Genomic DNA, 16,704 nt, shown 5'->3' with positions numbered 1-16,704 from the left:
AAATGCATGGAGGCGTGAGCCTAAAAAAGGCATGGTCGCTTTAAGGAAGAATCTCATTACTTAAGGTCACCTCTGAGAAGAGGTGTAAAGAATGGCGCAGAGGTGCTGTTGTTCTGAGACCTAAAGCCCTTTCCCCAGTCATTTTCAAAGCATGCACAGCCCCAGAACTTATCCCCCCATCTCCACCCTTCGACTTACTGGTCTGAGCACCCTCAGAACTTCCTTTAAGACAGCCTTGACGTTGTTCACCGAGCAAAGCAGCAGCGTGCCAACCACCACCTCTACTGAGCTGTCAGGTACTAAGGAGAGGTCCTCGGCGGAGGCTACGACGAAGTTCTCAAAGTGGAGGTGCGCGTTCTTCGCCATGCTCTCCAGGAGGACGTTTTTAAAGTTGGGATTGTAGTCCACGCAGGTTACGCGAGTGTCTGGCGGATAAAACTGGAAGTTGGCTCCTGAGCCTACGCCAATCTCTAGCAGGCGGAGCTTTCCTGAGGAGTCGGCGAAGTCTCCCATGTTCTTGAACAGCGACTCCTTTACCTTGTGTTGTCTTTCGTTATAGATTTTAGTGAACGTCTTCATGAAATATGGGAAAGTTTTTTTACAAATCGGATCCCATAAGCCAAGGTAGGAAGCCACGTAGATGGGCAGCGCAAGAAGTTGCACACACAGTTGCAAGATACGAACCAGCATCGTCACTGGACTGGGACAGAAGTTATTCAAGACAACTTCTTGAATAGCGTTGCAGCGAACCCGCGTCACTTCCTCAAGTTCTTGCCTTGGCTGCCGCGCGATAGTCGCCGCTCCCCTCGTGACGTTTCCTAAGCAAGCTGCCCACAGCCAGTTCTCCGGTTAGCGCCCTTTCCAGCTCTCCCTTAAAGCAACAGCGACTTTTTTAGTCACTTGTTGAAAAAAAGACCCGGTGGGAGTTGTGAAAGGTAATTCACCACATTTGAATTTGGCTTCTAATGCAGCCTGTTTTCAGCATGGTCAGGTAATGCATTGCCCTCAGATAGTTTATACTATAGTGTTGCCAGGTGTTGAGGCAAATTCACAACAGGCATTTTTCATATTTTTCTTTAATATTAACGTTTCTGAGGAAATCTCAGGAATTAAACTTTTATGAAAAGAAACTAGGTATCTTTAACATCAATAGCCTCTCCAAATTCTTACTGTAGGATTTTTTTGAGAAACCCCTGACAGGTGAAATAGTATGAAAGTCATTTCAGGATTAATGAAGCTGGAGCTGTGCCCAAAAGTAGTGACCGTATTTTCTTAGAAAAAATAAAGGACAAACCTGAAAAAGGGGCAAATCTGAAAGAGGTTCATAAGGATTTTTTTTTTTAAATGCTTCTTTGCTTTACAAAGGAAAATTCAAAAGCAAAACCAAGAAAACAAACAAATAAATCTAAAGGACACTACCAGGAGCAAGATTTTTTGGGGGGTGGGGGGATGTTCATTAAATATTTGTAAATGCAAGGTAATTAATGAGTTGAGTTTTGGATAAACCTGTTGTGAGAAGCAGCAAATTTATTTGAATCTACTCACCATTTTCAGTCACACTAAAATAGGTTTTTTTTTAAGGTACCACCCAGTTAGAAATAACATACAAAAATGAAACGTTTCGACAATGAACTGATTGTCTTCATCAAGCAAGTACATATAGACAAGTCTGTGACCAGTCATCCACCAATAATCAGTTCTGACTGAAGAAGGATATAAATGTCATTAAAAATAAATCTATGGCAGTTAAAGGTAGACACATCATGTGATCCATCCTTGTGGAGACACCATGTGATTGTTTTTTAATTGTCTAAAGCATTTTGCATTCCACATCCTTCCAAGTTCAATGCTCTTTTCTCCAATAATGTTGGGCTTGATGACATGCTTCCCCTTCCTCCATCCAGTCCTGGCATCTGGGGGAGAAGGGTGACAGAAAGGGGGAGACCCATCATATGTGGGTCAGCTGCTACAATCCCATGCTGTGGGACTACCCAGGGAAGCAGGAAAGCGTCTCTGCTTCACTAGGTTCATCTGCCACCCCAGAGAGGCAACTAACCCCACAGACTCTCCTGCTCTAATAGGTAGCTCTCCCACCCCACAGATCAGGTGCTGTGCTCCCAGCTGATTCACCAAGTAGAAGAAGCTGTTGGGTGAAGCCAGAGAGGTGCTCTTGTTTCCTTGGTAGCTCTGCCATCCCTCAGATGATCCATGCTATTGTGGAGGCTGCTGGTCAAAGGGGGTCTCAAGGCCTGCAGAAGAGGGTCGGGTACTCCATGTAGGACTATCCTCGATGTAGATATCAGAGGGTTGGCCTGCCATGTCTCCGCAGACACACAAAATGTCTTGAGCTAGTCACCATCTCAATATAATCTATGCCAAGGGGATGTTGAGTGGAGAAATGGCTTGCTGGAGAATCATGGCTGGCTGGAGAATTCTGGGAGTTGAAGTCCACACATCTTCAAGCTGCCAAGGTTGAGAAACCCTGACCTAGGCAATCCCCTGCCCTATGCAGAAAGCCACTCCCATTCCATTCATGACAGAGGGCCATTTGGTCTGTTCAGCATGACCCTAGGCAGTTTATTTCATTGCTGAACAGCTTTTTACCATTAGGATGTTTTTCCTAATGTCAGCCCTGAATCTGCTTCTTTATAAATTATTGTTTCCAGGTCTGTTTCTGTTCCTTCTGGAACAGTTCTGAACACTTCTACCCTACTGTCTATGTGACAGCCCTTTAGATCCTTGAGGACAGGTATCATGTCTCTGCACAGACTTCTCCAAATGAAACATGCCCAATGCCTCCAACTATTCCTCATAAATTTTTTCTTGGTTGCTTGTGTCTGGATACACTCCAGTTTGTCAATCATCCTCCCTAAAATATGAGGCCCAGAACCAGACACAATATTCAAGATGCAATTTGATCAATGCAGAATAGAAAGGAACAATGAGTTCTCTTGGTATTATACTTCTGTTGATGCAGCCTAGGATTGCATTTGGTTTTTTTGCAGATGCATCACACAATTGGCTCTTACATACACTCTCTCTCTCACACACACACATGGGAGAAGTATCATCCTGGGGTTATAGACAAATCTGTGGCATAATGATACTTGTATTTTTGGCAAGAAGTTAAAGGTAATGGGAGGGCAGGAACAGTGCAGTGGTATCATTTCATGGAGCAGGAAAGGAAACCCATGCTTAAATCTCCACTCAACCACAGACTCCATTAGACATTGTAGGCAGAGAACTGTGCTACTCTATTGTGGCAAAAAATCAGGAATCCGGTAGCACCTTTTCCAAATGACACATTTTATTAAAAGATATAAGCGTTCATCAGGTGCAGTGCACTTCATCAGATGCGCGGAGTGACTAGACTGATGTAGCATTTAAATTGGGTGAGAGGGGAAGGGGAGGGGAAGAGAAGTTGGATATGCAGATGCAGGTTACATGTGGGACAGATTATAAGTACCTTCTCAATTAATAATTGTACTAAAAACCTATTGTGTGTGTTGAGGCCTTTGGAGGTTGGCTGAAATCTTTCTGGGTATGTCAGTTGGTCAAAAAAGGTGCTACCACAGTCTTGATATTAAAGTCCATGAGGTGACTTGGGATGATTGTCTTGCTCAGCCATATCTAGCTCAGAAGGTTGTTGTGAAATTAAAATGGAAAGGGGAGTCATAGAGGAGAAGCACATAAAACAATAGTTGTATTTTTGTAATTGAGGATGTAAATTCTAGATACTTCAGTGAGGAATGATATCAGACATGACCCAAGAAAATCAGCACCAGAGCAGTTCCAAATGCTGTTTGGTGCCCTACCAGATGTTATTTAGTAGAAGACTGGAAGGTGGCATCTGATTTGGATTGCCTCACCTTGTCTATTGTAGGACAACCATGACATAGCTGTATTTGTTTGCCTCTATTTTCTGAATGATCTATGGATGGTTCACAGGCCACTGCTTCCAGAACTATTTAATACTTGGACATTGTTTTCCTGGATTAAAACACACACACACACACACACACGTACATCTGTATATGCGTATGTTATGAGAGTGGTTAAGGTCCAGGAGCAGGAGGACTAGTCCTCCTTTAAGCACAGAAGCTGGGTGGGTGACTTTGGGCCAGTTACTCTCTCTCAGTCCGAGACTGGAAAGGTCTGCCAACCTATGCTGGATCCGCATGGCAGATAATGGCCCATAATCCTCAGTGAAGAGGCATTCATCCTGAAGTGGATTTCCTGGCAGTGTTTCATTCTGGCTGCTGCTGCTATGTGCATATTCTTCTAGCGTATTAATGTACATAGTTTGGAAATCACTGTCAGAGAGGAACGGAAGCTATGTTTTCATAATCATACAGTCTAGTATTTTTGTCATCAGGCCACCTTGTTATAAGAAGTATGTTTAATTTTTTTAAAAAAATAAGCACAGTAGCCTTAAAATAACAAACTTTGGGATGAATCTAAATTGAGTTAGTTGTTCTAAGACCTACTGAAATAAATGTGAAAATGATTAAAACAACCTTAAACAATTTTATTTCCTTTGATTTGGCTTATAAATCACCTGGAGAACCACAATAGGCAGTCTGGAACAGTAACAACTAAATATAGGGAAGGGAAGTGGGAATTCGCATTGCAACTACTGCTATGTCTAATGACCAGGGCAGGAATATAATTAGTTTTTTAACCAACTATTTTCCTTTAAATTTTCTCTTCTCATTGAAATCAATAGGAAGAAAATAAATAAGGCACAGTTTATTTAATGTATGCATTATCTTTTATGTTCAGATTTCAACGTGTGTGTTTGACATCCATGCAGAGGCCTAATGTTCTGGTTAAGTGGCTAGAGCTGGATCTGTTGACAGAACAAAGTCCTCCAGATCAGATTAAGTTTACTTTGTTACCACTGACATCATTCCGCTGGAAACCAATGACACTGAAGTGGGGCTACTGTAATGTGAATCTGGAACCAGCCTTGTTTACCTCTTAGCTACAGGTACCCCAGTCATCACAGTCAACAGGAATAGTGTTGGCTGCCAGTCAGAGGGAGGGAATACATTTAATCCAAGAGAAGAGGGTAAAACAAGATGGACATACCTTTTTATTGCAAATTCCAAAGTAAAAAGATGTACAGTACAAAGGAAATCAGATAAGTCAGATGATGTTCTTTCAACCTATTTTGTTACTTTTAAAATGCATGTTATTTTTTCCCCCTGCTTCTCCCTTCCCCCAAATACCGTTCTCTCATTCGCTGTTGTTATCTTAAACCAAGCAAACCTACAGGCTGGGGTTTAAAGATGTGGGCAGTAAACACATTAGTGAGATGGGGTAACAAGCAGTATGCAGCAAAAGAAAAAAAAAGTATTTGCCCTGATATCTGTTGGGGGGAAAAAGCTTTCATGGAGATTTTAGCAGCATTAATGACACCATCTTATTATATTTTTCCCTTAGTCCATGGTTCTGTTACATACACATCTAGAACACACTTTCAATGTGAACCTCAGAAAAGCATTTGAACAGATGTGAATTAAATTGAGCCTCACAACATCCCTGTGAGGTAGGTAATTACCCGTTTTACAGATGGGTAAAACTGAGGCACGCAGAGAGGTTAGGTAATTTGCCCAAGATCAATCTATCATTCAGTCACTCACTCACACAAAGCTGAAAACAGAAATCACTAGAGTTCTGTTAGGGAATATCAAATTCTAATACCTGAAAAAGGCGTTCTCACATTCTTTTACAAAATCACTCTCTCAACATGCCCTCTAGCTCTCTCATTTTCTCTTCCCCACACACGCCCACATACAGATACACACACACCTCCCTATATAAATGCAACATGCAACGTATGAGAAACTTTTGGGTAGATGCGTATTTAATGTGACACAGTTCTAATAGACATGGAAATCTGTATGAACTTTGTCCTGAATTTCTCTCCATCAAAATGTTCCACTCTAGTCTAACACCAATATTAAATTGAAAAACTCTTTTTCACTGGTAAATAGAAACTCTTTAAAAACAATACTTTGTATTCTGGAGAGTGGCTGAGTATACTGTTAATATTGAATAACTGCCCTTTTAAAACGGTTCTGTGTGTGCGCTATTCTTCCTAAATGGGGACCATGGTAGTCCTGGCAAACTTGGAAACAGTGCTTATTTTGCTCTTCGTGCACCTCCTGCAATGTCCAGTGCATACTGATTCCTTCCTGCAAGGGGCGTTAACAGACCATTTACTCAGCGCTCCTTTCACAGACACAGTTCTTGCATTCTGTTTCTGTGAAATGCCTATTGTAGGTGTAATGGTGAACTCTGGAAAGAATGGGGTAAAAGAAATAGAACAGGTCATAGTAGGAAAGGGAGAAAGAGTTCTACAGACGTTGTGTGCTACCCTTTCCTACAAAGCGGGCCTGTTTCAAAGCAAATGTCAGTTCTCAGCAACTTTATAGAGATACACACAAAAGTAATTATATGCAGAAAAAGTTGTTGCACGGTTGTATTCCTCTCAGAGGGACAACTTACATAAGTCTCATGCAATTCTTTCCACAGTTTGATTCCCAGCTAAAGGACTGATGACAAAATAGGCACTGCAGCAACACAGCATCCAGATTTGCCTGCTGACAGAGATGATCTCCACCTAGGAGAAGCAGCACAGAAGAAATTTTCTTGTCTGGCCACTTAACACAAGTGTCCACAGAGAGCAAGGGGTCCAAGAACAGCCTCCCTTGGGAGACTTATTAAAAACATAATACCTAGTTTTCTTTTGCTCTTAATTTCTAGCAAAGCAAGTGCGTAAAGCAAGGGTGTCTCATCTCAGCCCTTCAAATGGAGAGCTTTAAAGAAAAAGCTGATTGGAACCATTTAAGTACAAGATGTAGGCACACTGCTGCCAGTCACTGGATGGATTCAGAACTGCGCAAGTTGAGGTCTGGGTGTCCACTGACACACACACACACACACACACACACAGTTAACGCCCTAGCACATACTGTTTCTGGAGAGAGTGCTACTCGTACACAAAAGTCAGTGAAAGGAGAAAAAGGCATGAAACAAAGAGAATACTGCAAAACTAACCATTTCCTGTGCCCAGGTAAGTGCAGTATCAACCTGAGAACCTTCTAGATGTGAAAGAGTGATTGTTACGTTGTGAAAGAACACTGGCTTTCTTGTGGGGGTGTGATTGCAAGAGCTTACCTGTCTTAGCAGATAACGGCATTTACACGCTAATGCATGAAACTGAGGTTCTTAATGTCATGAGAGACCAGATAGTCCTTTAGGCTAATTTTCTTATGATCTTCATCGATGTAGTATTTAAGCCCTTCCTGCTAAAAACCTTTTCCTAAACAAAAACCAGCTTGGTACTACTCTCTTCATTCCCATCCGTGCCAGGGTGGTGGTGGTATGTGTGATTGTGGACTTTCAGATAACAGTTTTTTCATTCCTGACCATCACGGGGAATGCTTCAAAGCCACATCAACACCAAAGCATTGGAAGGAAAATATATGCAAACCCAGGAACCACATACATTGATTTTTCAAACATAGGTATGTACGCCTTGAAAACACTTTGTACCATGAAAAACAGTGTGCCCCCCCAGATGCATAGGAGGCCATCCATATATATATTTACTCTGTTGCCAAATACTGGTTCCCAAGAGACAATCAATATTATACATCAAAAACTCAGCCCAAGGAAATATTCTCACTGGGCCAAGTCTGGCCCAGTTCATTATACCTGAATGTACCCTGTATGACAGGGAAGTTGTAGCTGAGTAACAAAGTTCAGTCCTTTGTTTTCCAATTTTCCCCAGTCTTTCTAGTCCTTGCATTTCCTCTCTTGCATTTTGAAGCTTCAAGACCATAAAGGTTTGTAGGATAATAACTTAGCAATAGTTTCCATTAGTTTTTCATCAAAGCATTATAGTCAAAAACTATAGTCAATTTGATCTGGCCATTTCTAAATGCCCAATAATTGCCCATAATATCCACTGGAAAAAAAGAGAACTCAATATAAATTCTTAGTCTTACTGGCTTATTCCTAACATCTGCTTCTATGTTATTATTTTTTTACAGTTAACATCAAAGACCCTTTTTAAATCTTACAAAGTGAACTATCACAAAGATCAAACCAATAAAATAAAACCAGTAAAATAAAACTGGAAATATTTATTTTGGGTTCTTTGGTGTATGGGGCTACATAGCTTTTCAAATATGTGATGTTTTATTGGTTAACAATTGGAATAACTTTCTAAACCAAGTAATAATTAGGAAGATCCTTATTTGTCCATCTAAGCTAGTATTATTTACTTTGATTGGCAGCACCTTTCCCAAGGTCTCAGGCAGAAGAGGGTCCTTCCCATAATCTTCTATACATTTTATTTATTTGTTTGTTTATTTATCTAAGTTTGCCACCGCCCATCTCCCCTTGAAAGAGGGACTCTGGGCGGTTTACAATAAAGCTAAAAAATTAAAATACAATACATCCTCTTTAATTGAACCAAGAATTGAACCAGGACCTTCTGCATACATACAACTCATTCAGATCTTCTGCGCTGGTTGGTTACCTACTCTTATAATAATACTTAAAACAAGTTAAAAACCCAGACAGATTTGTGGAAACTCCAATAACTGCCTCAGGATTAATTCAGTGTTATGATTCCTATGTGTTTACTCTTTATCAGAAAGTTCAAACAGGAAGACCAAGTGCAAGATGATATAGGCTACATTATTTTATACCTTTACAAAACATAAAAAAGAGAACAGTACTGTAAACTAAAAACAGTTCAATGTAATTTCCCGTATGTAGGAGAATACCCCCCCTTTTTTGTTTTTTGTTTGCTATCTAAGCTAAGGAAAATTGATTCATTGGGAAATTGCTAATCTGGTGAGTGGTATAATTATTTGAATTGGAGTCAGATTTCTTTTACTGATGCCTACTAACCAGAGAATTAAGCTATGGCTGTTCTTCTGGCTGTTTATGTTCTGTGTTTTAACAACGTGCCCAGTTCTTAGCTACCAAAGATAGATGGCTTGCCAGCTCTGCCACTTACCAAAGAAGTCTGCAAGCGTGAATAGGCACATTTCTCATCTAATTGTCAACCTAGGCAAGTGTGACATGTGGACTCGGTCTATTATTGCATCCTCCCTCTTCGATAGCCAAGTATCAAAAATGCATTTATTCTTGAACAAAATCCACCAATAAATATGGGAACATATTCAACCATTGATGAGCCCCTCACCCATCAGATACTTTATATTCTAGAGTTCTCTCCCCTTTATACAAAGCCTTGTTTTGCATTTGCTTTGTTTGGTTTCATTAATAATTTATACACACCAAAGTTAGCTGTGGATAATTCGGTGTTATTGAATTATCGATGTCATCACATAAACAATCCAAACAGTCGTAGCTCTTAAACCACCATGAGTCCCATGAAATAATTAATGTTTAAAAATATTTTAGGCATATGATTCTTTAAAGGACATGACCAGAATTATAGCGTTGAAAATACGTTTTTTCCCTAGGTTTACTGTAAAAGTGAAGTGTATTGTATTTTATTAGCCATATCTTTTCCTGTTCTGGGGTGGAGGTTGAAGGGGCAGGAGCTGGGAAAAAGCGTAATCCTGCTCAAAAGATTTATGTCAAATAATAGTCTGTTTCCCGCTTACAGACTGGAACGCTGCCGCCACCACCACCAGTAGGGATAGTTTCCATCTACAGTGATTTCTATAAGAAGCCATAAAATGTCCTAATTTTGGAGTCATGACATTATGAAGGTCCCCCCTGCTCTTTTATTCTACTATACTCCAGTTTTATTCAATTTCTATTTTGTCTTATATTTTATACTGCTTTACTGTATTTTGTTTAACTTTCCCCTTTCTCTAGTTTTGGCATTATGACTGTTGTATTTGGCCTCTTTTATTCTGCTGGTAACTGACAGTTAACTAAACAAATTTAAGATATGTCAAATTATTTAACTATGAATGCTCATTCACTTCAGTTGTCATTGACTATCTCCCATATCTTTTTTTCAAGTTCCTTTCCACACATCGTTCGTTCACTAGGATAGCCCAGAAAAGAGATTATTCTTACTATTTCAATTCAAAAAAAGGAAATGAATTTATAAAAAACTGAACTAAATATAATATTTTTATTAAAATTAATTTTTAGCAAAACTGTTTTGACCATTTCTGGCCATGGGATAGGTGGGTGGAGTAAAACAGTGGAATTGTCTTTAAAAAATTGTCTTAAAATTAAATTTACATTTTCAAATGTTTCTCAGTACGTTTGAGATTTCTCTGACTGATTCCTAGTTTGGACAAGTTTTTCTAAAAAACACTGGCTAATTTTACTGAAATAAGTTCCTTTCTCTTTTGCCATTTAAAAAAAATGTTCAGGTATATCTTTATATAATCTCAATCTTTATATATCTCAAGAGACCATTATATGATGATTCATTTTTAAACAAGATTTCCAAAATGTTGTTACGTAATGCTGATATATAAAAATACCAGAGTGAAGCTCCTAGTATCAGTGAAGTCTGGTTAATTGGGACAACTGGTTAAAGAAATATAAAACAAATGAAACTTGAAGAAACATTGTGCAGAAATTAGAAAAAGTTATTAATTTTAGTAGGACATAGTTCACAGTTTTGAAGCTTTTTCATAATAGCTTTTTTTCTTAAGCAAAGCTAGAGTAATATAAGAAAATTCAAGTATTGTTAAATAATGAGCAAATATAAATAGAGATTGCAGGGCATTTCTACTAAAACTTGCTTAATAAAATTTGATAGCACAAACACTACATGTGCCAAGCTTTCCATAGGGAACAGTAGTGCAGCTGAAGAATAAGTATGACGTTTAGCCAAATCTTGCATAGAAGTGGTCAAAATATATTGCACCTCAGAACCAAAATACAATCTAAATAGTTTTGTTGTTGTAAATACAGTTTTGCAATAAAGCTTTGCTCTACATCTTTTGAGAGGATATTTTTCCTCTGTAGGGATGTACTGAAATTGACATCATCTGAAAAGTGGACAAAGAAAAAAAAAGTATTTTTTAGAGAGATAGAAAATTAAATATGGACAGTGGCGTAAGCCAGAAGCCATTCTATTTAATTTTTTGTAGTCCTTTGTCATGTACAAAAAGGCATGCCAATAAAATAAAATGATATATTACAGTATTTATATTATTGTCTTAAAAAGTCCAGTCACACTTTTCAGCTCTTGTTGTTGTGCTGTTTACAATGTTGCCTGTACAAATGCATGTAATTTTATCATACATATTTTATGAGTAGGTGGGATAAGATCTAACAAGAAAGAAAGGTTTTGCTCTTTGTGGTATCTGGTACAGCAGAATTATTCCGCTGATGTCATGGTAGCTAGATTATGCATTTTAAAAAGCCCAACTTGGCACAGATATCTATCAAATGGCTTACTTACTTTCTGATTAACCTTGGAATAGGCATCTAAGTTGCAAAATCCTACACATCAAGCATCTGCCACTAACTAAAAGGCTTTGCTAACTTCCTTTGTTTTCTTTTGATTTTGGAATATTTTAAACCTTTTTTTAAAAAATAGTTTTTGCCCTTTTATAGATAAAATGGTTTTGGTCCACATTCAAACAGCGTCTTTCTTTCACTAGGTCCCAGAAATTCAGCGTATTTCTTTACAGCCTCCTGCAATTTTTTTTAAAGCTGTATGGTTGAACAATCTTGACCATAGTGCAATGCCAACATTGACCCAAGTGCAATTCCATAAATCTGTGCCCTTAAAAGATGAATTATTGTGAGGATTGATTTGTTAAAGGGGGACATAATGGACACTTAAAAAAAAAGAAGAAAGATGCCAAAGTATTACTTAGAAACGTAAATGTTAGTTCCCCTCCCTTTAGAATTCCCATCAATTTAGAGTTAAGACTAGTTGAGAGGTAGCTCTTCATCCCTCCCTGAATTTGCAGGACCATTAAAATTACCACCATACAACAATATGGGATGAAATGTGAAACTGGTGAAGGCACATGTCAAATATGACACTTTTCCTCTCCGTGCTGCACCCATGTCACACTGCTACTTTGCGCATCAAAAGTAGGATGTTATCTATTCATAGGTATTTAAACTATTTTCATAGTTATTTAAACTATTTTTGGTTTGCTATCCTTAGGGGAAAAATGCAGCTCAGAGAATCAGATAAAACCATGCAGCTGCAGGAAATCTGTCAACGGAAGAACACATCAGCTTGCGCCCAGCTTATTTCTCACATAGCGCCGCAAAAGGGTGCAACAGTTTGCCGGTAAATATGGCACACGATGCGGTAAACTCCCCTATCATAAGCCTGCCTGCAATAAGGTCGCTTTACATAACTGCTCAAAAGTGTATCTTTGAGAGATAATACGTTGTTTTCTATAGTGCTTATTTCTAACAGAAAAAAAGTGCGTATGGCATAATGGATGCTGAACTGTAAATATTGCAGGATGCAGAACTCCTCGGTGAGTTTTCTCGAAGCCCTAATGTTCCAGATAGTGAGATTGTACTAGAACCTCTTCCTGAATTGGAAGGGTTTTAGAGCAGCATTTTGGGGTTGATTTGGGGAGTTACTTTTAAAAAGTGCAAAATAAGTTGGCTGCATGAAGCTTATTAAACATAGAGATAAACTCCTTGGTTGGTTTCACTTGTCTCCTCTCATGGGAGGATACACGGCACGGTTAACACTTGGTAACTAGGTGAAGAGCATAGTTAAGCTAAGAGTAACTCTCCAAATACAGTCTGCCGCAGTCGGTGGAGTGCTTCAAACATATGGCTTAACACACGGCCTGGACAGCATATTGAGTGCCTTGTGGTTTTATGATTCCTCATGCATGATTCCTGATCACAGCATGCCATCATGCAAATCATTTCTATGCATTGAAACGAGCACAATTTTATTTAATTTATTTTTGGAATCAGCCTGAGCGAGTTTGGCAAACTGAAAATACCTGATTACCCCCATCTCTCACAAACCATGGTGAAGCCCATAGAATAAAAAAGTATGCAGATAATAAGTACTAAGGAAACTGTGATGATTAAATGATATGGGCTAAATATGTGTCATTTCATTTCAGCTTTTTGTTGTTGCTCTACTTGTTTTTTTCCCTTCTTTTTGTTGTTTTGTTGCTTAAACTAAATGTCAAGTACGAAAATCTAGTTTTGCATGAACAAATCAACCTTTGTAAGTTATATTTTTCCAGGTTGCCTTTCAATAAAATGAAAAAAATAAAATCAATTTTTGCTGCTTTGGAAAAAAATATGAATCCTTGAGCAGCAGATTTTTTTTTTCTTGTTTGTGTGTGTGTGTTTTGTTTTGCTTTTTTGTCCTAAGTTGCATTGACTGATGTGGAACATGCAGTATCCACCTGCCCAAACTGTATAAAATCCTTTTTCTCCTCTGCATTGTTTCCTGGTTTTTTAAATATATTGGTCTAGATGGGTCCATTAAACAGGTGGTAGATCACTGCTTTGAGATGCAACATGGTCACACAGTAAGCAGACTATGTTTGGTATAAGATCTTTAAAGTTTCTCCACAGCTGTTCGCTATTGATATATATTTTATCAGGAAGTTTGTAAACAATCTTTTCTGCTCACGAGTTTCCTACAGTTATTATTATAATTATAGATCATCTCAGCATTTGGATTCCCTGACGTCTTTTTGCCTTTTTGCTCTTTCTCGTCTCCCTTCTTCGGCCTGCTGTTTCTCTTTCTCAGGCTTAGTTACGCTGTCGTAGGATGGGAGGGATGCTGTGGATGGAGTACCTTCTTTTTTCTCCCTATTTGTCCCTCCATTTTCTATTTTACTGGAAACATTTTTTCGGTAGATAAACCCCCTCCTCGCTAAACGGGCCCGGTAAGCCCTCTGGATGACCACTGCAGAGACCTCCTCCTGTTTACGCCGTAACGTGGTTGTGATGGGCTCATAAGACACTTTGGAAGGATTAGAAGCCACAAATCTCTCTTCCATTTGCTGTCTCAGGATGTCTAGTTCACCACTGTCACCCAATACACGTTTGGTAAAGGCAAAGAGGATGTCCAGACAATGGATTCTGTCCCCGCTGACCATCGGCAAATCCATGGCAATGAGTTCAATGGTGTTGGGCTTAGGAACACGAAGAGGATGCTCCAAAGCATCTGCAAAGTCTGCTAACTTGCAATATTCAATAAACTGTGTGGCATCAGGATCAAACTTCTCCCAGATCTCATAGAAGGTTTCAAAGTCATCTTCACTCAGTGGATCAGCACTTTCCTCTGTAGCCACACTGAAGTTCTCTAGAATGATGGCAATGTACATATTTACCACAATCAGAAAGGAGATGATGATATAGCTAACAAAGAAAAAAATCCCTACGGAAGGATTCCCGCAGTCACCTTTGAAGCCACTCCCAGGATGTTCCTTTTCCAAATCACAGTCTGGAGGACGGTTGAGGATGGGTAAGAGCAACCCATCCCATCCAGCTGAGGTAGTGATCTGGAATAAGCATATCATGCTGTTGCCAAAAGTCTCAAAGTTGAACATGTCATCAATACCAGCCTCATGTTTGACATAAGCAAAGTTTGACATTCCAAAGATGGAAAAGATGAACATAACAAGAAAGAGCAGGAGGCCAATGTTGAACAAGGCAGGCAAAGACATCATTAAGGCAAAAAGCAAGGTGCGGATCCCTTTAGCTCCTTTGATCAGGCGCAGGATCCGACCAATACGGGCCAGGCGGATGACTCTGAAGAGAGTTGGTGACACAAAATATTTCTCTATGATTTCTGCCAAAAACATACCTTTAAAAGGATTGAGGGGAGAAAAGAGAGTTACAATTGTTTCATGTCATCTCATGTTCTTTCTTCAGAAGCATGTCAATAATGGGCATACTTAGAGACATTACACAAGACTAAGAAAATCACAGCTTTCTTCAAAAGTGGCCATCTCCTGAGCTTTAGGTTCTTTGAGCAATAATTAAAGCCCAATACTGTATATTCAAAACAAACACAACTCAAACAGCATAGTAAAAATTGACATCAACACCTCCTATTTGGTGGATACCACAAGCAATAGAAATCCATAAAAATGCCCAATGGTCAGTTAAATTCTTAAATGGCAAAAAAGAAAAGAGCAAGGGAGGAACCTGCACCACTTTGGTAACCACTGCTGAAACACCCTCTCTGCATGACCACTTACCCTGTTACACACAGAAAGCACATACAAGGAAGATCCCACTGTATCAAGCTAGTTCATATGAAAAGTTGGTATTTGAATTATGCCGGGCTCAGCCCATTCAAGACTTTAAAGGTCAGTATCGGTACCTTGAATTGAGTCTGGTATCAGATGAGAATCAATGGACTTTAATATATTCCAAGCATTTCTCCATTGCTCCTCAATTAATAAATTTAGTCATTCTACGCAAATAGCAATTTTAAGAGGCAATCTCAAATTAGCTCTTAAAGAGAGATGACTTTAAAAGAACTGATTAAAGATATGAAGATCCAACATTCCAACCCTTAATGAGCCTCTGTTTTAGCATTGCAAGTTCAGCTTTTCACTGTGATGTTTGCAATTTCACATTAGAATTTTCCATTCTTCCAGGCACATTGATTATTGGGCTAGATACATATCATGAAAATATGTATATATACTCACCCACAATAGAGAGTATCACAACCACAAAATCAAAAATATTCCATCCAATAGTGAAATAGTAGTGACGTAAGGCAAACATTTTAAGCACACACTCGCAAGTGAAAAAGATAACAAAGACAAAATTGATCCAGTAGAGGATGTCCTCCATCTGCTTGCTTTGTGTGTCCGTTTCAACCATCATAGTCACCATGTTGAGACAGATGAGTAGCATTATTATTATATCAAATGCTTGCTGGGTGACAAGGTCAAAGACAGCGCCTTGGATTTTGTTCTATTATACACAGTAAGAAAACATGCACATCAGCATTGCCAAATGACTAGGGTACCTTTGGTAGTACCCAATTAAAGCTTTTATAAGACAGTAGTAGAGATTTCTTTATCCCATTCTACAGAAATGCTTAAAGGCAGCTGGAAAAATGTAAGTTATGTGAGAGAAAAATGAATGTTGACTTAGCGTGGTATTCAATGAAGCTTAGTTGCATGTAAGTACATATAGGGCTACAGTTTGATTAACTTTGCATTCAGCCTTATTTTCTCCTTTAAATTGTCATAATTTTGCCTTTGTTCAGCACTATTTACTGCAAAGCAAATATCAGGTAGGATAACTTAAGGAGATTCTAGGGAAATCCAGTTGTTGTTTTTCAAAAGCCAAAGTAAGTAATTAATTTAGCAGTAAACAATAAGATGGTTCCTTTATTCTGCTTCAAGATAATATTTATCCCAGAAGAGTCTATTTCACTTATCTGAAACATTTACGTACTGTTTCCCATTTTAAAAAATCTCATAGCAATTTGCAGTTAGAACAGTAAGTCTAAACAATTGATAAAAATATAATATTCAGCTTTTAGGACAAGGGGCAGCACTCAGATCTTCAGGCACCTACTATTGTCTAAGCTGGGAGGGGGGGTTACCCTATAGCCCAATGTCACACAATACTCTTGAACCCTCTTTCCTTTACCCTGTGCAACTCCCTCTCTCCACTTTACAAAATGTTGGAAGTACTGTGGACTGAAACTGGCAGCAGGTCTCCTGTCTTTTTGGAGAGGGAAACCCATGATGC

At 38.9% G+C, this 16,704-nt stretch overlaps 3 protein-coding genes across 3 annotated transcripts in view; 1 reads left to right on the top strand and 2 right to left on the bottom strand.

The window, feature by feature from the left end:
• TMT1A (thiol methyltransferase 1A) overlaps positions 1-793 on the bottom strand; it is a 3,003-nt gene extending 2,210 nt beyond the window's left edge. The window contains exon 1 of the mRNA XM_063293608.1: positions 199-793. Within this exon, the coding sequence (XP_063149678.1) occupies positions 199-690 (492 nt within the window). The 5' untranslated portion in view covers positions 691-793. The remainder of the gene's footprint in view (positions 1-198) is intronic.
• Positions 1-16,704, top strand: part of ATF1 (activating transcription factor 1) — a 364,083-nt gene that overhangs the window by 259,483 nt on the left and 87,896 nt on the right. The window lies entirely within an intron of this gene.
• SCN8A (sodium voltage-gated channel alpha subunit 8) overlaps positions 12,377-16,704 on the bottom strand; it is an 86,836-nt gene continuing 82,508 nt past the window's right edge. Inside the window, exons 25-26 of the mRNA XM_063293609.1 lie at positions 15,645-15,915; positions 12,377-14,788 (exon numbers count right to left, since the gene is read on the bottom strand). Of these exons, the coding sequence (XP_063149679.1) occupies positions 13,644-14,788; positions 15,645-15,915 (1,416 nt within the window). The 3' untranslated portion in view covers positions 12,377-13,643. The remainder of the gene's footprint in view (positions 14,789-15,644; positions 15,916-16,704) is intronic.

Source organism: Candoia aspera, chromosome 2 (genome assembly GCF_035149785.1).
Source record: "Candoia aspera isolate rCanAsp1 chromosome 2, rCanAsp1.hap2, whole genome shotgun sequence".
NCBI lineage: Eukaryota > Metazoa > Chordata > Lepidosauria > Squamata > Boidae > Candoia > Candoia aspera.
Note: the sequence above shows the minus strand (reverse complement) of the source record. Positions and strands in the feature narration are given on the sequence as shown.